Source organism: Narcine bancroftii, chromosome 6 (genome assembly GCF_036971445.1).
Source record: "Narcine bancroftii isolate sNarBan1 chromosome 6, sNarBan1.hap1, whole genome shotgun sequence".
Taxonomy (NCBI): Eukaryota; Metazoa; Chordata; class Chondrichthyes; order Torpediniformes; family Narcinidae; genus Narcine; species Narcine bancroftii.
Window position 1 is genome coordinate 160,717,046 of NC_091474.1, and position 25,586 is coordinate 160,742,631.

At 39.3% G+C, this 25,586-nt stretch overlaps 1 protein-coding gene across 10 annotated transcripts in view; it reads left to right on the top strand.

Annotated features, from left to right (window-relative positions):
- otofa (otoferlin a) overlaps positions 1 to 25,586 on the top strand; it is a 547,981-nt gene that overhangs the window by 399,100 nt on the left and 123,295 nt on the right. For all 10 annotated transcript variants that reach the window (XR_011340468.1, XM_069886486.1, XM_069886480.1 and 7 more), the window contains 7 exons: positions 3,264 to 3,318; positions 12,682 to 12,813; positions 14,231 to 14,293; positions 16,017 to 16,101; positions 19,163 to 19,322; positions 22,487 to 22,673; positions 25,399 to 25,585. Coding sequence is in view for 9 of the 10 variants with exons in the window: in XM_069886486.1 (XP_069742587.1) it covers positions 3,264 to 3,318; positions 12,682 to 12,813; positions 14,231 to 14,293; positions 16,017 to 16,101; positions 19,163 to 19,322; positions 22,487 to 22,673; positions 25,399 to 25,585 (869 nt within the window). In the remaining variant the exon portion in view is untranslated. The remainder of the gene's footprint in view (positions 1 to 3,263; positions 3,319 to 12,681; positions 12,814 to 14,230; positions 14,294 to 16,016; positions 16,102 to 19,162; positions 19,323 to 22,486; positions 22,674 to 25,398; position 25,586) is intronic.

The window sequence follows — 25,586 nt, forward strand, 5'->3', positions numbered from 1 at the left end:
GGTCAATCATGGAGAAAATTCTGGACTGGGCTATCTCATTGACCATGTCGGCGATGCGGGGCAGTGGGTAGGTGTCCAGCTGGATGTACCGGTTGATGGTCTGACTATAGTCGATGGCCATCCTCAGTTTGATGCCCCCTTTTGCGACCAAGACCTGGGCTCTCCAGGGGTAGATGCTGGGCTCTGTAACTCCTTCCACCAGAAGCCATTTCACCTCGGCCTTGATAAAGGTCCTATCGGCCACACAGTAGCACCTGCTCTTGGCCGCTATAGGCTTACAGTCTGGTGTCAGGTAGTTGAAGCAGGATGGAGGGAACACCCATAGTGTGGAGAGCCTACAGATGGACTGGGGGCATTCGATGGACTTTGTGTTGTGGATGGAGAGAGGGCCACCAAAGGCAAGGGTGAGGCTGTGGAGGTGACACTGGAAGTCTAGTCTCAGGATAACCAGGGCACAGAGGACAAATGCGATCAAACAGCCATTTTATTACCTTCCTGTTGATAGTGATGTCCTTCCTCGAGTGCTGAAGTCTGTGGGGAATGTTCTCTGTTAGCGTGGTGGACGCTAGGACCACCTCAGGGTCCGAGTCACTGCTCCCCAATGGTTGTGGCAAGTAGCGGCCAGAGGATGCCTGTAGAAGCGTGGGATGCGGCGCATGCACGGTTTTGCACGTGGGCATGTTGACCACATCATCTGGTCAGCGAGTCAGGCAAATTGGGGTGGTTGACAGTCAGCTGGCACATAGTGTCAGCATGGTTGGGCAACTCAACAGGAAGTGGCGTCAGAAGTGATGTCATCGGTGCAAGCAGAAGTTGGACGATGAAAGATGGCAGCATTTGTGGTGAGTACACGATGGCAGATTGGTTGGACAGCCAGGCTGGAAGTAATGTCATCAGCGCAGGCAGAGTGGTGATCGGAGTAATGGCACTGCCCAGCACTCGCACGTGGTGCGTCCAGAGAGTCGGAAGGGGCTTCTGGTTGGTCACGGAGATCTGCAGCGCTCCCCATGGGTTTGGAGAGGCACACTTTAGCAAAATGGTCTTTCTTGCTACATCAGGAGCAATGAGAGTTCCTTGCCAGGTAGTTCTTTTGGGAATACCTGTCAGATGCACACTGAGACCCGCAGTACTTACAGCAGCGGACTGTGTCGGCAGCTGCAATCATTTCCTCCACATGGGGTCCCTCAACTACTGCTGTCATCGGCATTGGCCTGGGCGGAGGTTGGGGGAGGTGAGCATTGAAGACCTCTACGTGGTGAGCTGCAGCTTCTGGGGAGCGGACTATCTCCATGATCCTGGTAAGGGAGGCATTATTCTCCTCCAACAGCCTCTGTCGAGTCTCCCTCAATTGCAGCCCTCACACGCAGGCATCTCAGATGAGTCACTCCACCTCCCCAGCAGTCACCCCAGCTTTGATCGTGCACAGGTGTGCTAGTTCTTTGTACCCCCAGGTAAGCATCTGCCTTCTCACTTAGCTGCTGTACTCTGATGCTGAACAGGTACCGGGTGTAGATTATGTTTGTCGTGGGATGGTACACTCCTTACAGGATGGCCATTGCTGATTCAAAATCCATGCAGTCTCAGATAGCCTGAAAAGCGCGTGGGCCCATCTTGGTGCGTAGTACCATGAGTTTCTTTTGGTTAGTGTTGATGACCTCAGCCTGTTTGTGGATAATTGCCTCAATCGCATGCTTCTAGATCTCGAAGTATGCTGGAGCATCCGAATTTTGAGGTCGACATCCAGCCTCTCTGTGGTGAGGAACTTCTCCATGGACCTTTTAATTTTAGGCTCATTAAATTGTGAGTGCTGCTGTGCGAATAATTCTGATGTAAAGTCCACAGACTGTACAACAGGCTTTAATTAGTTTAAACTTGTACACTCCAGTCTCAGTATCTTTGCTGGTCTCACGTGTCAGACTGTCCCCAAAAGGGCAAGCTCGAGTCTTTATACAGGCCGGTAATTGACAGCTGGCAGGTGGGACCAGGCTCCAGGATTGCCTACCTGTAGGTACAATGGTTGCCCCCTGCAGTAGGCTGGTAGGATTGCGCCCAGTGTAGTCATTGTATCACCACACCCAGAAGCTACATACTCTGACTCCTCCTGGTGGTAGCACTCTAACACTACAATGAATATACAAGGACAAGGGTTTGGTTTTGAGTTCAATGGAATAAAGAATGTTCAACAGTTCATTTTGAAGCCAATGCAAGCTCACAACCAATGCCTTTAATCAAGAGGAAGAGAGCAGAGAAAAGAGAACTGATTGATGTTTGAAATAATTCGATTAAATAGAGATGGTTTATGGAAATTTTAACCCTTCGCCAGAAGTTCCACATGTTATAGTCAAGAAACTGAGTTTTATCTGCTTTTGGTGTAATAAATATCTACCAAGGTTAACCCTGGTGCCAAATCAAGTCATAAAACTGTTTTTTCAATGTGGACATATGCACTGAAAGATAACATTGCCATGATTTATCATGTTTGAAATGATGTTGAAACCCAACTTGAACACATTCACTGGACTGGCAACACCTACAGCATGCAATGAGATGCAGTTAAATGAGCTCACAGCAGCCCTGATCTGCCACAAAGTTTTACAAAACTCCAGGTATGATTTTCAACATTTAAAAAAGATATCCCCAGGGAAATTTTAAATCGAGATATTTCACTGTTTTCAGCATTTTGTAAACTTTTGAACCATTTCTGCCATTAAACAAATAAGATGGGCAGCACGGCGAGTGTAGTGGTTAATACAACACTAATGATAGTGTCAGAGATCTGAGTTCGAGTAGTGTAGGAAGTTTGTACATTCTTCCCCTGTCTGCATAGGTTTCCTCCAGGTGCTCTGGTTTCCTCCCTCCCTTCTAAAACAAACAAGGGATGGTTGGTTAATTGGTGTATATGAGGGGCACAGGCTTATGGGCCGGAAAGGCCTATACCATTCTGTACATCTAAATGTGCTGTACATGTTGATGTACATGTTTGAAATATAATGGGGAAGTGACATTTCTGCAAAGCAGATTTTTATTGGAAAGTGCCAGGTCCAATTTCCTGATTAGCAGGGCTTTAGGAAAAATGTGAAAACACTTCAACCTGCCTAAAATTAAATGTTCTGCACCATTGATGTATAAGTACTGTAGTGGTATTCAATAAATTGCTCTCCTCAATCAATCAATGTCTTAGTTTATGTATTTTACTGTAAGTGCATTCATCAACTTTATTATTACTGACTCATTTAGAAAAATTTTTTTTTGTTCTTCTGCAGATCAAAGCCTGATATTAAAATGGAACCCAGTGCAGGAAGGCCTCAGGATTACCAAGTAAGTTCCAGTAGATTTCACACCTAGTTCAGTACATTGGATGTGTTTGAAGGTTTGTGGTGATGAATTCATTTAACAAATGAGAGAATGTGGCTGGTTTTATTCCACACTGTCAAAAATGGAATTCTGTCACAAATTTGGAAACTCTTCACCCAGAATTGCTTGTTGAAGCAGTTCTCTGCTCTCTGAAATAGTACCAAAAAAAACCACTAAAGTGTTCGATACCTTTACTGCTTTTGTAATGTAGTCTGTTGTACTTGCTGTTAAATGTGAATTTACACAATTAATTGCAACAGTGTATTTTTCCTCCACATTAATCTGTGATTAGTACTTGATCATTTTTAGTTACATAGGATTCCATATGCATTTCTTAGAGCAAATTTCAACTTTTCCTCAAGATATTACTGAGTTTAAAAGCAAGCTTAATACTGATTATGATAGATGGAATAGCTAACTCGCCTCCACCAGACATCGGGATCAAACCTAATTCACCACTTCACCTAAGTGACTGAAAAAAATTCAGACACTTTGTATTGCATTGAATGAAGTAAATGGTAATCTTTCAGTTAAGCTTGGCCAGGAATTTGAATCATTTACTCTGCTATTATTTGTGGCTGTTTAGAAGCTTGTAAATCCTAAGATTGTTATTTCATTCCTTATTATTTGCTATTCTTGTTAATTCTTCAAATAGAAGGGAGGAGGGTTCAACAGATTGGAAAAGTATGGATAAAATTAAAGGGAAGGAGGGTGCAGGAGAGGTTATTGAAGTCTTCAGAATAAAAAAAAGGACAGAAATTTTAGAAAAGGATAAAAATGTGAACTCGGGGATCTTGGAGACAAATGTGAGAGGGTGCTGAAGATGTTGTATTTGAATGTCTACAGTGTTGTGGAATGTAGGTGAGCTTAACATGCAGTTAAAAATTGGCTGGTATGACATTGTGACCATAACAGAAACATAGCTGAAGGAGGATCATGGCTGGGAGCTAAGCATCCTATCAAAAAGACAGGTAAGTGGGCAGAAGAGCTGAGGTGGTTCCGTTGGTAAAATAAATGAAATCAAATCCTGAGCAAGAAGAAACATAAGATCAAAAGGTGTAAAGTTCTTGTAGGTAGAGTTGAGAAAACTGCAAGGGTAAAAAGACCCTGATGGGAGTTCCAAACATGTTTCCAGATAGCAGCCAGGATATAGGAGTTAGAGAAGCTATATTTTTAAAAAGAGCCACGTTATTTGTCATGGGGGACTTCAATATGCAGGTAGACTGAGAAAATCAGGTCGGCACAGAGAAATAATTTGTGGAAGGCCTACAAGATGGCTTTGTAGAGTAGCTTGTGGTTGAGCTCACAAATGAAGAGGCAATTCTGGATTAAGTGCTGTGCAGTGAACTGGATTAAATTTGGGAGGTTAAGGTAAAAGAAACATTTGAAGGCAGTAATCACAGTATGATAGAATTCACTTGGCAGTTTGAGAGGCAGAAGCTGAATTTGGATGTATCAGTATTACAGTTGAGTGGCATGAGAGGAGCTAGCCAAAGGGAACCCCTGCATAGAAGACTATAGAGCAACAATGGCAGGGAGATCCTACAAATGATCAGAAGATACTGGATCATTTTATTCCCAGAGAAGAAGCATTCTAAAGGGAGGGCGAGACAATTGTGGCAGACAAGGAAGTCAAAAATAGACTAAAAGCAAAAGAGAGGCCACATGGACAAGCAAAAATTAGTGAGACTCCAGAATATTGGGTAGCTTTTTAAAACAACTGAAGGAAACAAAAAAGCAATAAGGGAAGGAAAGATTAAATATGAAGGGAAGCTAGTCAATAATAGAAAAGTGGACACCAAAAGTTTTTTTCCAATATATAAAGAGTAAAAGAGAAGCAACACTGGACACAGGACTGCTGGACAATGATGCTGGAGAAGTGGAGATGAACAAAAAATAGAGCATGAACTGACTAGGTATTTTGCACCAGTTTTCATTTTCAAAAGCACAATGATGTGCCAGAAATTTGAGAAATTGAGGGCAGAAGTGAATATAACCACTAAGGAGAAGGTGCATGGGAAACTGAAAGGTTTGAAGGTGGATAAGTCCCCTGGACTGGATGAACCCAGGGTTCAGAAGGAGGTAGCTGAAAAAGATTGTGACTGCCTTTGCAGAGATCATTCAGGTATTGCTAACATCAGGAGAGGTTTCAGAGGACTGGAAAACTGCAAGCGTCACTCTTTTCTAAGAAAGGAGAGAGGCAAAAAAGAGGAAATTACAAGCTGATTAGCCTAACTTCAGTGGTTGGTGCGATTCCAGTCCATTATTAAAGATAAGGTTTCAGTGTTCTTGACAGTAGAACAGAAAATAGGCTGATGTCAGGGAAGATCGTGCCTAAATAATCTGTTGGAACTCTTTGAGGAAGTAATAAGCAGGATAGAAAAGGAGAGTCAGTGTATGTTGTAAAACTTGAAAGTCTGCAGATGCAATGATTGAAGTAAAAACACAAACAGGTACAGGAGAAACTCAGTAGGTCAAACAGCGTACTTTATATAGCAAAGATAAAAATAACCAATGTTTCAGGCTTGAGCTCTTCATCAAGGTATGAGCAAAATGTTGGCAGATGCCTGAATAAAATAATTAGGTGGGTGGGGGGGGGAGGGGGTGCAGAGGAGCACAGGCTCACTTGCATTTTCAGAAACCCTTTGATGTGGTGCTGGACATGAGACTGCTAAAGCAAATAGGAGCCCATGGTATTACAGGAAATGTACCAGCATGAATAGAAGATTGGCTGACTAACAGAAGACAAAGTGTGGGAAATACAGGGGGCCTTTTCTGGTTGGCTGCCAGTGTCTAGTGGTGCCCCGCAGGGGTCAGTGTTGGGTAAACTATTTTTCACACTGAATGTGAATGATTTTGATGATGGAATTGATGGCTTTGTGGCCATATTTGTGGATGATGCAAAGATAGATGGGAAAGGCTTATTCTGCAGAGCGACTTGAATAGGTTGACAGACTGGGTAAAGAAATGTCAGATGGGATACAGCATAGGGAAGTGTATGATCATACACTTGGGCAGCAATAAAGAAATAGATGATTTTTTTTAACGGGGAGAGAATTAAGAAAGGGGAGATCCAATGAGACTTGCAATTCCCTATGCATAATTCCCTCAAGATTAACTTGCAGGTTGATTCAGTGGTAAGGAAGCCAAAGTGCAATGTTATCATTCATTTTGCGAGGTCTAGAATGGAAAAACCACATGTCATGTTGAGGCTTTAAAAGGTGTTGATCAGGGTATATTTGGAATATAGTGAGCAGTTTTGGGCCTCATATCTAAGGAAGGATGCACTAGTATTGGAGAGGGTCCAGAGAAAGTTTACAAGAATGATCCCAGGGATGAGAGGGTTAACACACAAGGAGCATTTTTGATGGCTCTAGCAGTTCTCACCATAATTGAGAAGTGTGCAGGGAGTCTCATTGAAACATATTGAATATTGAAAATGTTCGATAGAGTGGATGTGGAGAAGATGATTTCAGTAGTGGGAGAGTCTAGGACCAGAGGGCACAGCCTCAGAATAAAAAGACTTCCCTTTAGAATAGATAAGAAATGTTTCTTCAGCCAGAGGGTGGTGAATCTGTGAAATTTGTTGCCACAGATAGCTGTGGAGGCCAAGTAATTGGGTATATTTAAAGCAAAAGTTGATAGGTTCTTGGTTAGTAAGGATGTTAAAGGTTATGGGGAGAAGACGAGAGAATGGAATTGAGTGGGAAAAATACATCAGCCATGATTTGAATGGCAGAGAAGACTCGATCGGATGAATGGCCCACTTTTCTCCCAACTCTTATGGTCTTATGGAGAATATTTTTTGGATTATAATTTTACTTTCTTTTGTTTAAAAAATGTGTTATTTGTCTTTGCACAATTTTATGCATTTGCCGCATTAAGGAAGGCTTCAATGTAACGGATGCCAAACATCTTAGACAATGATACAGCTGCCTAAAGACAAAATGGGTGTTAGTTTTCTTCCTGATATTGTATAATGAATCAAACTTCTATTAATACAAATAATGGTGGAACTACTTGTCATTCTTTAAGCAGAAAAATTCTAATTTTCAGATGATGAAGTGGCAAAAGTTACCAGAGGAAAAGTGATGGGTTAAATGTAATACTGTATACTCCACTGGATAAAGTAATCCACAGCAAGTACAAAATAACTGAGATCAGGCTGGTGAATAAAATGAGACATTTAGGAGTGATATTTTAGAATATAGGAAGGTCATCTTAAAATCTTTCATTTAGTTTTATTAGTTTTATGATGAATCATCCTTTTATCCTCTGAGCGACAAGCATTACCCACAAACCAGTTTCTTTTATCCTGCCTATTGATGAGAAGCAGAAGGTGACTGTTTCTCTTTATAAACTTGTTCAGCTTCCCAGAAAGTTGCATCAGGCCCATTTGACCGACTCCAATATATAGTTCTGGTTTCCATTCAACGACAAAGGGAAAAGGAACAAATGTCGCTTCAAGTGTAAGGAGAGGCTTGAACATTTGTAAATGGTTATAAATAATTAAGTTTTTGTAGCTCAGGTAGAAGGTAGCTAATTAATTGCATAAAATATTAAATAGCTTAGATCAGGTACATCAAAGTATGAACCTAGAGTGACAAGCTAATAAGAGTTTGTCATACCTTTTTGTGAGTTTGAACAATGAAGTTCAGTCATCAAAATGATGACATATATTGTCCTTTTGCACATCGCAGGGAGGATAGTCCATGGTTATGTTTGCATCAATTTTACTGTAAAAATTATGCTGATATTAAATGCTGTAATGATCCCTCTTCAACAAGGGCTGAATTATTACTATACATTTGATTATAGAATATAAATGTCAATGAATTTATGGATTCACTTCACCTCATGCAGTATCCCAATACCACCAATAGTCATTGCATGCAATTAATTCAGGTTTTAGAAACATGTACTTTCATTTTTTTTAAATTTCTCAAGGCTTTAAGGAAGGCAGGCATGCTTCCAACAGATGTTTAAATTTGATTTGTGTAGTAATGTATTCTCACAATCTTTATAACAGTAGTTTCCATAATAAAGAAGACCCTGTTTATTTAACTTTGTTGAATAAAGACGGTATTTTTATGATAAAGCAAGTTTATAAATGTAACCTATTACACTGTTTCAAAGTTCGCTGCTGTAAATGAGTTTATCAAATAGTCAAATCTATTGCAATGACATGATAAAGTTTAAAATAAAAAGATAGTGAAACATGAAAGTCTGCAGACACTGTGATTGAAGTAAAAACACACCGAAATGCTAGAGGAACTCAGCCAGTCTTTTCAGCATCTATAGGAGACAGAGATATGTAGCCAATGTTTCGAGCCTGTTGAGCACCTGAAGGAATAAGCAGAATAAGCCAGAAGCAGGAAATCTCAAGAAGTCTCAGAATTAAACAATGCTGGCTGGGCAGAGGGAACTAGGGCAGATGAAAAGATAATGGAGGATATATGGGTGAGCGCCGAGTTAATGGTGGTAGAGGGAAAGCCACATTGTTTGAAGAAGGAGGACATCTGGCATGGAGGTCTTCAAGCTGGGTTCAGATGCGATGGAGATGAAGGAATTGAGAGAATGGAATGGAATCGTTACAGGGGACAGGGTGGGAAGAGGTGTAGTCAAGATTGCTGTGGGAGTTGGTGGGTTTATAGATGTCTATCGAGAGTTTATCTCCTGTGATAGAGACAGAGAGTTCAGAGAGTGCTGTTAGAGATGGGCCAAGTGATTTTGAGGTTGGGGTGAAAATTGGAAGTAAAGTGGATGAAGTCAACGACCTCATAATGAGGCAGCACTAAAGTAGTCATCAATGTAGCAGAGGAAGAATTGAGGGGCCTTGCCTGCGTTGGTTTGTAGCATGGAGCCAACAAAAGGGCAGGCATAGCTGGGGCTCATGCGGGTACCCATGGCTATTCCTTTAACCTGGAGAAAGTGCGATGAGTCAAAGAAGAAATTATTGAGGGTGAGGACAAGTTCTGCCTGCCAGAGGAGGGTGGTGATGGAGGGAGGGGCACTGGTTGGTTCTATTGTCCAGAAAGAAATGAAGGGCTTTGAGGCCTTCAATAAGGGGAATGGAAGTGTACAGAGATTAGATCTCCATAGTAAACATGAGGCAATTGAGTTCAGGGAACTGGAATTTGTTGAAGTGATGGAGGGTGTGTGATGTGTCCAAGATGTAGGTGGGGAGGAACTGGACCAGGGAGAAACAAATGGAGACCAATTCGGTGGGGCAGGAGCATGTGGACACGATGAGTCTGCCAGGACAATTGGGCTTGTAGTATAAGGTTAGGAAACAATAAGATTGAAGGCTATGACAGGGAGGTGACCAGAAGTAATGAGTTCAGTGATGGTGCATGATACAGTGGTTTTTGTGGGGTCCTGTTGGAGGAATAAAAAGGAGGTGTCTGAGCTTCAGCCAGATAGAGGTCATGCACCAGACCACAACAGGACTACTCTTGTCTGCAGGTTTGATGGTGAGGTGTGGAGAGAGTGAAGGGCCAAGCATTCTGAGGGGGTGAAATTGGAAAGAGTGAGAGGAGTAGTGAAGACAATGTGGTTGATGTCACAGTGGCAGTTGGAAATGTAACAGTCCAGAGCAGGCAGAAGACCGAAATGAGGTGTCTAGGATAAGAAAGAAGGTTTAAAGCGGGAGAAGGGATCTGTTGTGGAGGTGGAGAATTGTGGTTGTGGAAGTAAGCATGGAGATGGAGCCAACGGAAGAAGACTTCAGCATCATGGCGTGCACAGAACTCGTTAAGGTGTGGGCAAAGGGGGATGAAGGTGAGGCCTCTATATTGAGCACTGTACATTTAGTCTCTGAGAAGGGAAGGTCAGAGGGGATGGTGAAAACCAGGCAAGGGTGAGGGGGAGGTTCAATGAGGTGGAGGGTGATGGGGAGGATAATGGGGAGATTGAGGGTATGAAGGGTTCAAGGGAGGATGGAGAGGGTTGGGAAAGTCAGAAGGTGGAGAGAGAGGGAGAGAGACCCATGCGCTCCCAGAGCCAGGGTGGGAGTTTGTGATGGAGGTTTAGTCCTGTTGGTTGCAGGGACCAAGGTGGAAACCCATGTCCAAAGGTCAGTTCTGTAGGTCACTGAATTCAGGGTGAAATTCATGTTGAAGGCTCGATCCTATAGGTTCCCGGCCTGAGACGGAGACCTGCCTTAATACATAAATATTTAATCCCACTGAGCAGCCACTTAAATTGAGAATTTCTCTTAATTTGTTCATAAGTTCTACGCATAAATTCACTCTTGTCCCAATTGACTTTATAACTCAATATACTCCCAAAATCTTCCAATTTAGACTGCAATTTTTGTAATGAGTTAACTGGTTCTGTCAGATATATCAGAACATCATCAGCAAATAAATTGATTTTATGATTGATCTTGAAACCCTTTATGTCTGGATCTAGATGGATGGATTCTGCTAACAGTTCAATAGCCAGGAGGAAAAGAGCTGGAGATAATGGACAACCTTGTCTGCTAGATCTGGACAGTGGGAGTGCTAATAAAATTGGACCATTAGTTATTACTTTAGCTTTAGGCTCAGATATAGATCCCTAACTCAAGCAGTGAACATTATTGTTGCAAAGTGATGGCAAATACTACATTAACAAATTGGATAAGAGGAGAACAGTTACCAAGACATAAGTTTGACATGACTGTGGAAGGACATGAGGGCAATGATCTACTTGGGAACATTGCTATAATCTTACCACAGCTCATGGATAATGAGCCAAATGTTACTATGTAATATTAACAAATGGTTTGGTAAATAATTTGAGTAAATACTGATTTCCCAAAATAACCTTTCAGTCATGGTTGGAGATGTTTAACTATACTCTGATATTGATCTCCTCATGGAATCAACTGTAAGATTGTGAACTTGCACAAATTTCCAGCACTTTTGCTTGTTGAATTTAGTTTAGCCTTAACAAGGTAGCAAGGTAATTTATTTCATTGGAAAGTTCCAGGTGTGATAGATCTTCAAAACTTCTATGTAATTGGCATATTTCTGATCTAATATATGGTTTTAAGACCATATATGTGTTAACATTCGCTTATTTTAATTGTTCGCATTGTGAATATTTTATTTTTATTCAAGGTCCTTGACAGATTTAATGGGTTGCTCAGATGGGGGTGTGTTTAATTAAACTGTTCCATGTGCAAGCATTTTCTTCATCTCCCACATGACAGCATTATGTTCCCCTTAGAGGATCGGGGCTGCACCTATCAGTATTGACTCTGTTGATTCTGCAAGAGGTCAATTTGTACTTAACCATTCAAGTAGGTCATAAGCATGAGAAGTTCACCTTTGGCCATAAATTCATGCTCATTGTCTGACCACTCCCTTGATTTTTGGCTAGTTACAAGATGCTGGAAGTATTAAAAAAGGTAGTTATGTGAACATGCTTAAAACCTTGTTCATCTTCTTAAGGAGGCAGATAGAGATGTCAAATGCAACTACATAAAGCAAGAATGCATTTACAATAGTCAGGCAACATCCATGCTAAAAGAAACTGATTTAACAATTCAGGTCAGTCTGCTGAGCATTTCCAGTGTTCTGATCCTCTGTTTATATGAATGTGATATCAAGTCAAGTCAAGATTATTATCATCTGATTGCACATGTTCAATCTGCCAAAACAGCATTCTCTGGACCTCAGTGCAAAACATGCAAAGATACAGCACAAATACAGACATATACAGGACAAGTATTCATGTAAATAAATATTGTTTCATAAATATGAGGGCCTCGCATGTTCAGTGTGAGCAGTTCATTTGGTTGTTCAGCATTCTCATTGCGCATGGAAAGAAGCAGGCTCTGATACACTTGTCTCTCTTTCCTAACGGGAGTAGCTGAAAGATGCTGTGCAAGGGGCCTTCAACTATTTTGTACATCCTCTTCAGACAATGATCCCAGTAGAATACATTGATTGGGGGGCGGGGGGGAGGGAGACTCCAGTGATCCTCTTTGCCACTCTTATTGTCCTGTGGATTGATCTCCGATCCATTTCTCTGCAGCAACTGTACCACATTGTGCTGCAGCCGGCCAGGATGCTCTCACTCTCGATCAAGGCCACGCTATTATCCTGGTTTCATTTGTTTGGACATATGTTGAGGAATACAAAAATATATTCCCCATTGGAAATAAAACTGAAAATATGATGATAACTGTATGTCTGTTTTGATCGCTTTTTGAACCATTTTCATTATTAATATAAACACAGTTTTAGACATGTTTCTTTACCAGTTTGCCTCACTTTTTCATGAAGTAGCAAAATATATTTGAGTTGATATTGTGCTGTCGTTATTTTCTATCTCTAGGTGAGTATTACAATTATCGAAGCAAGACAGCTGGTGGGATTGAACATGGATCCAGTGGTTTGTGTTGAGATTGGAGATGAAAAGAAATATACCAGCATGAAGGAATCGACAAGTTGTCCCTACTACAATGAGGTGCATATTGTTGCTTCATTCACTTATACTGCATCTATAACTAACTTGTGACTCTCATGTAGATAAGGCTTTCAGTATGCTGGCCTTTATAAATCAAAGCATAGAATTCAAGAGTTGGAAAGTGATGTTGAGACTGTTCAAGGCATTGGTGAGGCCAAATTTAGAGTACTGTATGCAGTTCTGGTTGCCAAATTATCGGAAGGATATCAACAGCAAATAAAGTGAGTGCAGAGAAGATTTACGAAAATGTTACCTGGGTTTCAAAATCTAGATTACCAAGAAAGATTGAGCAAATTAGGTCTTTATTCTTTGGAGTATAGAAGGTTGAGAGGGGATTTGATAGAGGTATTTAAGATTATTCATTTGTTTGTAAAGAAAAACATGAAGATAGGAATGCCAATTTTAATTCAGTATTCCTTAAAGAAAAGGATCAAATTACAGTGCCATGGAAAAGTGTATCGATATTTCATTATTTTGTTAACTTGATCTTTGCAATGAGACATTATTTCAAAAAATTCTATCCAGCGAGTAATCCCATTGGTGGCTGCTACAATCTCTGGAATATAAGAATGTCCACTCATAGATTCAATAGTTCACTCTTCTGTCTGCTAAATTAAAATTAAAGACCTTAGTATTTATAATGTTCTTTCCCTTGTATACAATTGTTGGTCTACCATGTGGGAAAAAAAATCCATCAAATCCAGATGTTTCTTTTGCTTTTATTTTGATATGATCAAATGCATAAAATTTTAAAAATCACTAAATCAAAAATCCAAGCTGCTTTCTGATCAAAATGGTTTTGTTTTAGAAGCAATTCTAATTTTATTGCGAATATGTTTTTTCAGGAAGAATTCATCTGATTTCAATTGTCTGTGATGTTGTTTAATCAATTTTGCTAATTTTTCTTTGAGAGTAAACTCAATATAACGTGTGTGGCTTGTTATATTACAGTTTTGGATAGTCCAAATCAATTTAGCAATAGATTATGGGGAAAAGAAAATTCTGCAAACTTTAGCTGTGGGTTCAGCAATAGAAATTAATTGGAGAGCATGTAGTGGACTTTGGAAATCTATTTGCATTCTGTTTGTGTGTGAGGAAGTTTGAATCTATACTCTCCTGCATGTAAAGAAAGAGGGATTCTAAAATTAGATAAACGTTAGTTTGCCTTGATACCTTATAATGTGTCTGTTAGTTAACCATCTTCCCCCAACACCCATATAATATTGAGGTTAAACTGTAATTCAGATATTCACAATTAATCTAAGAATGTGGAATTAAAATCATTATGTTATGTTCCTTGGCCATCTCTTCAGATTAAATTATAACCAAAGTTGATATTACATCACAGATATCCTGCCTAATGTTCAACAAATGATGATTGAATATCTAATAAAGTTCTCTCCTTTTTTGTCTTCAGTACTTTGTCTTTGACTTCCATGTATCTCCAGATGTCATGTTCGATAAGATAGTCAAGCTCTCGGTGAGAATGTTTATATATTATAAACAATAAATTGATTGTTCTGAACAGAATTTGAGAAAAAAAACTTTCCAAAATCTCACAGGTACAATATCAACAGCCTAGGCCTACTATTGCTCCACTAGTACATTTTCAGATACAGTTTGATGGGTCAAGCAGTTCATTACATTTTATAGCAGTGGAGTGTGGGCTAGAGGGTAATGATGGGGTTGGGGGGGGAGCTCTAAAAACATCACAGAAATATTGATGATGTACTAAAAGGTCATTCCTCAATTTCATGTGATGTCAAAAAACTGCCTTTGAAAGGTTAACCCTTTGGACTCTGGCCATTTTCAATCTTCGTAATATCTACTCCAGACTAGGTCCATTGGTAAACCTTTACAATAGTAAAGTACAGTATGAGCCAGCTGGGTGTTGAGCATAAAACCAGTCCCAGAAACTGGGACACAGTACATGTGCTTGTTGGTAGTCCCGGAAAATCGGGACATGGAGTGCAAAGCATTACATTTTCCCACAGATTAGCATAAACTGGAAAGACATTAGCAACTCCACCTGATGTTCTAAAGCTGTCATTGAGCAGCCTCTGTCTTTGAAAACCACCCTGACAATTCTATCAAATACTAGCACTTCAGAAGCAAGCAACAGAAATGGCCTCTGTGCATGACTTGTTGAGTGAAGGCCATTAAAGGGTGATCTGATGACTGAAGGATTTGATTAAACACAAGGAGAACAAGAGGGTTCAACATTGTTATGAGAAAGAGACCATCCGCAAGTGATGTCAGGAAAGCTATTTTCCAACAAAACTAAGTGGAAATTTTGAACTCTTCCTCTCCTCCTCCTCTGCTTCCCCTTGCTTCTGTCAAAAGTAAAATAGGGTCAAAACATTGAGGACAGAAAACTGATTTCATTGTGTAAGGATATGAAAAGTTACTAATTTGATATAAATAGATTTCAACCATGCTTTAATTGAATAGGATCAGTTCAAGACAAGCATTTGGTCACAAGAAGTTTATTTCAAACCAGATATAATACATCTGCTAGGAGTTTAATTGAAGAAAAATACAAATCTGATCATGTTTCCAAGAGCATTATAAAAGTCAATTTTCTCAAATATAAAAATATTTGTAAATAAAGTTGACTTGTACAAGATACTGCTGGTGCTACTTGTATTCTCTATAGTTTTACATTTCACATTGTAAAACTTATTTTACTGTGAATTAAGAGCTACTATACAGATACAGGACAGATTGAGTGAATTATCCTGGCTGTGCACTGATGGGGAAATAACACTCATTCATACCTATTACTTTAATTCAAATAAGATTGATATAAGCTTCATCCTCATGCCTCTGGGCAGTATTTATGGTGGTTAAGAGAACCATCTTTGATGATGGAGGCCAGGGGTAAGGAGAAAAACATAAAGCAATGAGCAAATCTGCATGTGAGCCATATGTTGTTAAATGTTTAGATTATATTGAATTATCATATTGTTTCCAGCATGTAAACAAGAATCCTCAAATGGATTATGGAGGCAATATGCAATGCAATAAATATTATAATATTGTAGAAGTGCTGAAAATTTAAATTAGTATTAAATATTTTTTTCTTTTTAATGTAATTAGTAAGAATAGACCGTTGTCCTTTCACTTTATTTTATGATTATAAGTAAAGTTTTATACTTGTCAGAACAAATAAAATCTATCAAAATTATTTAACTCTTTTGCAGGTGATTCATTCCAAAAACCTCCTGCGAAGTGGTACATTGGTAGGCACATTCAAGTTGGATGTCGGAACTATCTATTCTCAGCCTGGTAATTACATTGAATCTATAACACACAGACAAATATTTCACTGCCCCTGGTATGAGTATTGAGACCCCAAAGAAGGTTCTCCCTCACCCTTTCCCATGGTCCTTTGTTCTGCTAACTTTCATCTATGCTGATGTTTTATTTATAAATCCCTTCCATTACCACCAATTAACTATTCTTTCAATCAGGCATTCCAAAGGCAGTTACTTTATAATAGCATTATAATTAATATTTCCAGAACAATTCTGTATTCATACAAAAAGTTCTTGGCATGTGGATTCATGTCAACAAGGCAAACTCTTTGTTTCCAAACTGGTAGCACTACCTTTAGGCTACTGAATTGTATATAATTTTTTTTAAAGAAAATACACATTGCAAACAAACTATCAATCCATTCTAATTAGTATCCATTTGTTGACTGGGACTCCTATACTGTAAAAGGGCTGGATGGCTTGGAGTTTGTCATACGTGTTCAGGAAAGTTTTCTAAATCAATATATGGAGGTACCAACTATAGAGTATGCAACATTGGATCTCCTACTGGGGAATGAGACAGGATAGGTAACTGAATATTATGGGTGACATGGTTGTCGTGGCAGTTAGCACACACCATTACAGTACCAGCAATCAGGACCAGATCGGGCTTGGAATCCTTTGCTATCTGTAAAGAGTTTATATGTTCTACCCTTGTCAGCATGGGTTTTCTCTGGGGGCTCCAGTTTCCTCCCACCATTCAAAACTTACTGGGGGTGTAAATTGGGAGGCATGGATTTGTGGGCCGAAATGGTCTATTAAAAAGTATGTGTAGGGGAACATTTAGGTCCAGTGATCATTATGCCTTTAGTTTCAAGTTAATTATGGAGAAGAATAGCCTTGGGTTGAGATTCTAAATTGGAGAAAGGTCAATTTTAAGGAAATGTGGAAGGATCTAGAACACATGGATTAGGATAAATTGTTCTTAGGCAAGATGTGGGAGGTAAGTGGAGGATCTTCAAAGTGAAATTTTGAGAGTATAGTGTTTGTATGTTCCTGTCAGGATCAAAGGCAAGAATAGAAGAAAAAGGGAACCTTGATTTTTGAGGGATATTGGGGATCTGGTTCAGAAGAAGAGAGAGGTGTACAACAAGTATAGGCAACATGGATCAAAAGAGGTACTTGAGTAGTATAAAAATAAGAAAAACCTCAAGAAAGAAAACAGGACAGCTAAAAGAAGATATGAGGTTGCTTTGACAGATGATGTGAATGAAAATCCTAAGGGTTTCTACAGAGCAAAATTGGACCCCTTGAAGATCAGAATGGTTGACTTTGTATGGAGCCAAAAGAGATGGGAGAGGACTTAAATGTTTTTTTTTAATTTAGTATTCTCTCAGAAAAAGAGTTGTTTAAGTAAATAAAACAAGCAGTGAGGTCATGGAACCTATACAGATTTAAAAGGAGGAAGTGCTTGCTGTCTTAAAGCAAATAAGGGTGGATAAATCCCCAGAACCTCAAAAGATATTCCATTGGACCTTGAAGGAGGCTAAAATAGAAATTGCAGGGCTTCTAGCAGAAATATTTACAATGTCCTTAGCCACAGGTGTGGTGCCAGAGGATTGGAGGGTAGTTCATGTTGTCCGTTGTTTTTAAAAGAGTCCAAAAGTACCCTGGAAATTATAGGCTGATGAGCCTGATGTCAGTAGTAGGTAAATTATTGGAAGGTGTCAGATATACAAGTTTTTGGATAGCCAGGGACTGATTAGTCAATATGGCTTTGTGCATGGTTGGTCATGTTTAAAAGTTTTACGAGGAGGTTACCAGGGAAATTGAACAAGGAAAGGCTGTGAATGTTTTTTGCATTGACTTTAGTAAGGCCTTTGATAAGGTCCCACATGGCAGGTTAGTCAGGAAGGTTCAGGCACTAGGTATTCATGATGAAGTAGAGAACTGGATTCGACAATGGCTGGACAGAAGAAGCCAGAAAGTAGTGGTGGATAATTGCTTCTCAGACTGGGGGAGGCCTGTGACTAGTGGTGTGACTCAGAAATTAGTGTTGGGATCATTGTTGTTTGTCATCTGTCTCAATGATCTGGATGATAATGTGGTAAATTAGATCAGCAAGTTTGTAGATGACACAGAGATTAGAGGTGTAGTGGACAGTGAGGTAGGTTTTCAAAGTTTGAGGAGGTATCTGGACAAGCTGGAAAAATGGGCTGAAAAATGACAAATATAATTTAATACAGACAAGTGTGAGGTCTTGCATTTTGGAAGAACAAACCAAGAAAGGACATAGACGATGAATGGTTGCCACTGAGGAATGAGGTAGAACAGAGGGATACATAATTCCCTGAAAGTGGCATCACAGATAGATATGGTTATAAAAAGAGCTTTTGGCATATTGGCTTTCATAAGTCAAGGTATTGAGCATAGGGGTGGGGATGATATGGTAAAGTTGTATAAAGACATGGGTGAACCCAAATTTGGAGTATTGTGTACAGTTTTGGTCACCTATCTAAAGGAAAGATATCAATAAGATTTTTTTTTAAGTGCACAGAATATTTACTAGGATGTTGCGTGGACTTCAGGAACTGAGATACAGGGAAAGGTTAAACAGGTTAGGACTTTATTCCCTAGAGCATAGAAGAATGAGAGGAGATATGATAGTGGTATTTAAAATTAGGAGGGGAATACACAGAGTCAATATAGGGAAGCTTTTTCCACTGAGGATAGTGAGATACAAACTAGAGGACGTGGGTTAAAGGTGAAAGGGGTAATGCTTAGGGGGAACATAAGGGGAACTTCTTCAAACTGAGAGGGTGGGAGTATGGAAAGAGCTGAAAGCTGAAATGGTGAATGTGGGCTCAATTATAACATTTAAGAGGAATTTGGACAGGTTCATGGATGGGAGAGGTATGGAGGGCTATGGACTGGGTACAAGTCAATCGGACTAGGCAGAAAAATGGTTTGGAAGAGATTAGAAGGGCCAAAGGGAACTGTGTCTGTGCTGTAGTGTTCAATGGTTCTTAGATGTTAAAAATTTGATTCTCCAAATTTGTGACCTTCCTATGGGTTTTCTCTTGTTTAAACAGAACATCAGTTCTACCACAAATGGGCGATACTCTGTGATCCTGGTGACATCACTGCTGGAGTGAAAGGTTACATAAAGTGTGACATTGCTGTTGTTGGAAAAGGAGATAATATTAAGACACCACATAAATCCAGTGAGACTGATGAGGATGACATAGAAGGGTAAGACATTTAATTTTTAATTTGAATTTGAAAGACTTTCAATGCTTGTATCCAAGACAAGTTGAAATATTTTAAAAGAAAATAACATTTATCATCTTTCTTCAGCAACAGTAAAATGAATGTGCTATGTTTACATTTAAAAAATTATTTCTAACTGTGACAAATTATGTAGTATTTTGTATAGTATATAAATATGTTTTAAAAGAGATAAATTGTGGCAGATTTTTAGTTCAGGTCACAAACTAACACTTCAAAACAGATCTCATTCAAAATACTGGAGCTATGGTGAAGCCAGACAGGCCCGGCTCCGAGTGCCTTTGCAAAAATTTTCAAGAGTTGCCCAAGGGACTTCACTAATGGATTTTTGATTTGAAAAACAACAGATGAAAGAACTCAGAGGATTAGGTCCGGAGCTGCTGGCTGTCTGAATACAGTTTGCTGTTCCAAGTGGTTTTGCAAGCAGAGAGTAAATAAAACACAGGCTTTTCTCTGAGTGAGAGAGAGAGAGGGAGAGCGAGAATTTATTTCTGCCGTTTTACAGTTCAGCAGCAGCATCTGGGACTTGAACAGGACAAGCTGGCGAGCTTGTAGAAAAATCCCATTTGGAAGACAGGTTGTGAGTTCTTAGTTCAGCCTGGTCAAAGCCCTTGTGGTCCATACAAGAGGAGAGGACTGGCTGCATAATGTTTCACTTGAATTAAGGGAAACAAAAAGGAACTCTGTAGTGACCTGAAAGAAAGAGGTTATCATCTGGAAAACCCTGATGGGGCAAGTTTCTTCAGCAAGACACTGACATAGATGATTAGAAGGAATCAGCTTGTGTCCAGTGAACAACAAATCCCTCTCTGAAATATGACAAGAACCTTACTGAATGGTAACCATTTACCTTTCAAGCACGAAAGCCTGGTGAACTTCATAGATGTTAAATTCTATGCACAGTATAAGAATTGTCTGCGACCAGTCAACTTGGAGGATTGAGAAGTGAGATTGGACTGTGTATCAAAGAACTTTTCTGAACTTATACATACATTAGATGCACATGCACTTAGAATTAGAAGGGGGCTAGGTTAGGTTATTTAAGTTAATAGTGATGTTAAAGTGTGATCCTGTTTTCATGTTTAAAGATAATTAAAAGTAACTTTTGTTTAAGTAACCAGTTATCTTGGTGAATATATATTGCTGCTGGGTTTTGGGGTTCTCTGGGCATGTAACATAACAATCTGGGAAATAACAAACAAAATTACAATTATTATGGGCCCAGAGGACCCCAAAACGCAACAACAATAGAAATTCACCAAGACAAATGGTTACTTAAACAGAAGTTGTTTTTAATTTTCTTTAAACATAATAAGATCAAAATTTAACTTGTTACTATTAACCTAACTTAACCCCCTTCTAATTCTAACCACACGTGTATGTAATGTATATGTTCAAAAAGTTCTTTGATTCACAGTCCAATCTCACTTCTCACTCCTCCAAGTTCGCCGGTATCAGGCCATTCTTATACTGTGCACAGAATTTAACATTTATGAATTTTCATTAAGCATTGGTGCTTAAACGGTTACCACTCAGGAAGGTTTTTGTCAGTTTCAGAGAGATTCGTTGCTCATTGGACACAGGCAAACTGATTTACTTCCATCAGTCACTTCAGTGTCTTGTCGAAGAAACTTGTCCCATCAGGGTTTTCCTAATATCCTCTTCTTCCAGGTCACCACCGAGTTCCTCTTGTTTCCCTTATTTCAGATTAAACACTCTGGCCAGCCATTTCCTCTTGTGTGGTCCACAAGGGTTTTCAACAGGCTGATCTCAGACTCACAACCTGTCTTCAAAATGGGATTTAAACAAGCTTCCACTTGTTGCAGGTCATCTCACACACACTCACACTCTTCCCCCCCGCACCCCCCCCCCCCCCGCCCGCTCCACCTTGCAAAACTGCATGACCTTCAACCAGACAGTTTGCAGCACCGGACCGAATCTTCTGAGCCTGTTCATCTGTTGCTTTCAAAATAATAATCCATTTACACCTGCTTTTGAAATTCTTTAGCAAAGCGGTCTCATTGTTTTATTGTCTTTCCAAAGGTTCTTGGTGTCTACATGATTGGCTTCAGATAAGCCCTTGCATTTTAAATACGATCTGTTTTTGAAGTGTTTGTATGACGAGACCTACACTCTAATCCCCCACAATTTATCTCCTTTAAAGACATACAATATAAAATATAATATATCCGTCACACACCATGTGGAATATTCCAGCACACACCGTCCAATTTCCTCTGCACCACTCCCCCTAATCAAGGAATTCTCGTCTGAATCCATTACTACAGTTTAATTTCTGAAAAGAATCTGTGTACCCTAATGCATGGTTGCTGATGTACATACTATGTGATATTATTAAGAATATAATTATGGGAAAAGTTTTCTGTGACTACGGTGAAACAATTCTCACTTACTGAGAAATTGCCATTTTAAAGTTAAATGTCAGATTGCAGTCATTTGCAATCAGGGTGCCACAGTTAGTGTAGCAATTGGTGCAACACTATTACAGCACCAGTGACCCGTGTTCGAATCCAATGCTGTCTGTAAGGAGTTCGTACGTTTTCCCTGTGACTTTCCAACGGGTGCTTCGGTTTCCTCCCACCCTTCAGAATGTACGGGAATTGAAGGTTAATTGGGTATTTGGGTAGTAAGCCTTGTTATTGTGCAGTATATGTAAATTTTATGGAAAGAACTCTTTGAAATGCTAAGTGAATGCTACATTTTATTGCCATGTAACCTTCATAAAAAATTTTCACTTCATCTGTTTTTAATTTGTTTTAAAACACATGATTTAGCAACAGTAAATGGCATTAAAGTGCTTCATTGTGCGTTTTGTAAGTGACTTTGATGACATTAAATGGATTGTGCTTTAGCTTCGTACCCAAATATTATTTTTTTGCTGTTATATTGCCCTTGACAATTGTCAAAAATTACAACCTGCTTTTAGTTTTGAACATACTAGAAAATTGATCATCTTTTGGGGTTTCACTACTGCTTTGGATTCAAAGTGAAAGAACACAAGCAAGACATCATTGATTAATTTCTAGATTTAATAATGAAGCCAAAATATGTCATTCTGAATATTGGATAGTTCACAATTTTATAATGTATCTATGGTTTCTCAACAGGAACTTATTGCTTCCTGAAGGAGTGCCCTTAGAGAGGCAGTGGGCCCGCTATTATGTCAAGGTCTACAAAGCAGAGGGGCTGCCAAAGATGAATACTAGCATAATGGCTAATATGAAAAAGGCACTCATTGGAGAAAACAAAGACTTGGTCGATCCCTTTGTTCAAGTATTATTTGCAGGACAAAAGGTACAAAGAAAAACCAATAAAGAACAATTTACTCAATTCATTACCACCTATTATACTGTAGAGCAAACAAAGAATTTGTGCAGGCAGATCAGACAGAATCTATTATGTTTTTCTGTACATTCCCATCATCCTGAAATTTTACCTGCGGCACCCCTAGACATTATTGCAGACTGCCTGCAGTCTATATTGAACTGCAGACAGTCAGCAACAATGGGCTAATGAATACAACCTAACAGATGACGTCAACCCATGTCCAGCCTACACAAGTACCGCACGTCAGGTATTTAGCCTAAACATATGGCAATATTCGTACACAGGTTGTTTTGTGTGAACGGCCACTCTGGAAGCTAAGTTGAAAATTGATGGCAGAAAAAAAAATTATTTATATGTAAAAAAAGCATATCTGAGTAAAAATGGTCATTTCTACCCACGAATGCTTTGAGTTCCTCCAGCATTTCTTAGTTTGCTGAAGATTTCAGCATCTGCATCTTTTGTGTTTCTCTATTTTACTGTTGACTCTGTTTTTCTCTCTCCATAAATGTTGCCTGTTTTATTCTCTTTCAGGAATTAATGTTGTCATTCCTTTTTACTCAGTGTGGCCATTTCAGCCCTGGAAGCAACACAGCACAGGCATATTTAAAAACCAATTGACTAACACATAACACATTTTTATTTTAGTCTCAATTTTAAAAAGGCTCTTAGCTTAGTTGAAATCACACATGCTGATCAGTGGTTATTTGTTCTTTTCCCATAATGGTAGCAAATGATTAGAATGAAGTTGAGACTGGAAAAGATCACCCTCCCCCCAACAATGGGAAAATTTTGTGCCATTATATTTATCATAACTATTTTGAAATATGAATGTTACATATGGAAGAAGTAGTTATATTTAAAGATATAACTAGTGGGTGGCATGGTTGGCGTAGCAGTTAGCACAACACCTTTGCAGAACCAGTGATCGGGACCAGACCTGGGTTTGAATCCCACTCTGTCTGTAAGGAGCTTGTACATTCTACTCATGTCTCTGTGGGTTTTCCACAGGGGCTCAGGTTTCCTCCCAACATTCAAACGTACTGGGCGGGTGGGGGGGGGGGGTGGCACGATCAATGACCACTCGCAGACACGAAGCAAGAGTCAAAGGCTTTATTGAACAGAAGACCCAGACATGCCTCTGGCTTACATCCAAGGCAGGTATGAGGGAGGAGATTAGGGCTCTTGGTCTTTATTAGGGAATTTTATGGGGAGGGGCTAGAAGTACAGAAGGCGGGCCAGCCTGCCCAGCCCATTGAGGACATACCAGGACATGCCTGCAGTACTGTGTTCCACAACAGGGTGTAGGTTAATTGGGTGTAAATTGGGCAGCATGAACTCGAGAGCTGAAGTGGCCTGTAACAATGCTGTATGTCTAAATATAAAAATATGACTTCTTACTGTTCCGAAAATTACAAAATCAATGAAACAATGATCAACCAAAATCTTTACAAATACAGTAAAATCCCTGTTATCCAGAATTCAAGCAACAAGCAACTTCAAGCAACTGGCAAGAAAAATTGTGGAAAATAAATGGATTAAAAAGTACCTAAGTTTAAAATTGGTGCGCCTCACTGTTAGTTCCCGAATCACGCAGCGCACAGTCTCAAGCTACTGGAAAACTTGCTTATCCAGCATCTACCAATCCTCATATGTGCCAGATACCAGGAGTTTTACAGTACTCAGGAATTCATGTAACACACGTCAAGAAAAATCAGTTAACATTTCATAGCAATTGAATATTTTGAAATATGAATGTTACACATGGAAGAAGTAGTTATATTTAAAGATATAACTAGTGGGTCTATACTACATTCTGGACTCTGGACTCTGTACTACATTCCAGCAGACTTGATAAAGTGGTTCAGCTCGAAACATCGACCTTTTTTTCCTCTCCCACTGATGCTGCTTGACCAATCAAATTTGTCCAGCAGATTGTGTTTGGTGTTTCAAATCCTCCTGATCTTAAATATTAATCCCATTCCAGTAAGTGCACATACCACAAAACTACAAAAATAACACTGGACAACAATTTTTTTTTCAAAAGGTTTACTTCCTGAAAAAGAATTGGGGGTTGTGATAGACAACTTCAAGCTGAACACAAATATAATTTCAGATTTGCTGTATCGCACAGGAAATGGGAGAACCAATAAATTAGTCTTTATTGAATTTAGCATGTTTAATCGCATAATGATGTTGACAAATTGCTTTAAATCAACTGCCATCAAAAATGTTTTGCCATTGATGTTTGTTTGTACTCAGCATCTGATACCTCTCATGTTAGTGTCCAATAATTGTCAGCCAGCATTGATAAACTCCAGTTGCCCTTGATATCACTTTTCCATGGTCGTAATGTTCTGGTGAAACCTTTTACCGTGTTTGTCACTGACTGCACCAAAATTAGCAGGGAAGACGTCCAAGTGCAAATGCAGAAAATGAATTTTCAATGGCATGTTGCCATTCATGATTTTGTACGCTTGAAGCATGTTAATAATATGACAGAAAATCACAAAAATAGGTTATTTTTTAAAAATGGTACATGATAGAAAATTTTTAAGGTGATTTTTGTGATCAGCAGCCCAAAATCCATAAAATATTCAGAAGGAAAAATCTTCCTAGTTCAGTGTAATCAGTTTTCCCATTTAATTCAAATAACTCTGACCTGCTCATAACTAGTCTTTTCTTTTCTTTCTAGGGAAAGACCTCTGTCCAAAAAAACTCTTATGAACCAACATGGAATGAACAAATCATTTTTACTGAAATGTTTCCACCCCTCTGCACGCGAATTAAAATCCAAATCCGTGATTCAGACAAAGTGAATGAGGTTGCTATTGGAAGCCACTTTGTTGACCTGAGGAAGATTGCAAATGATGGAGACAAAGG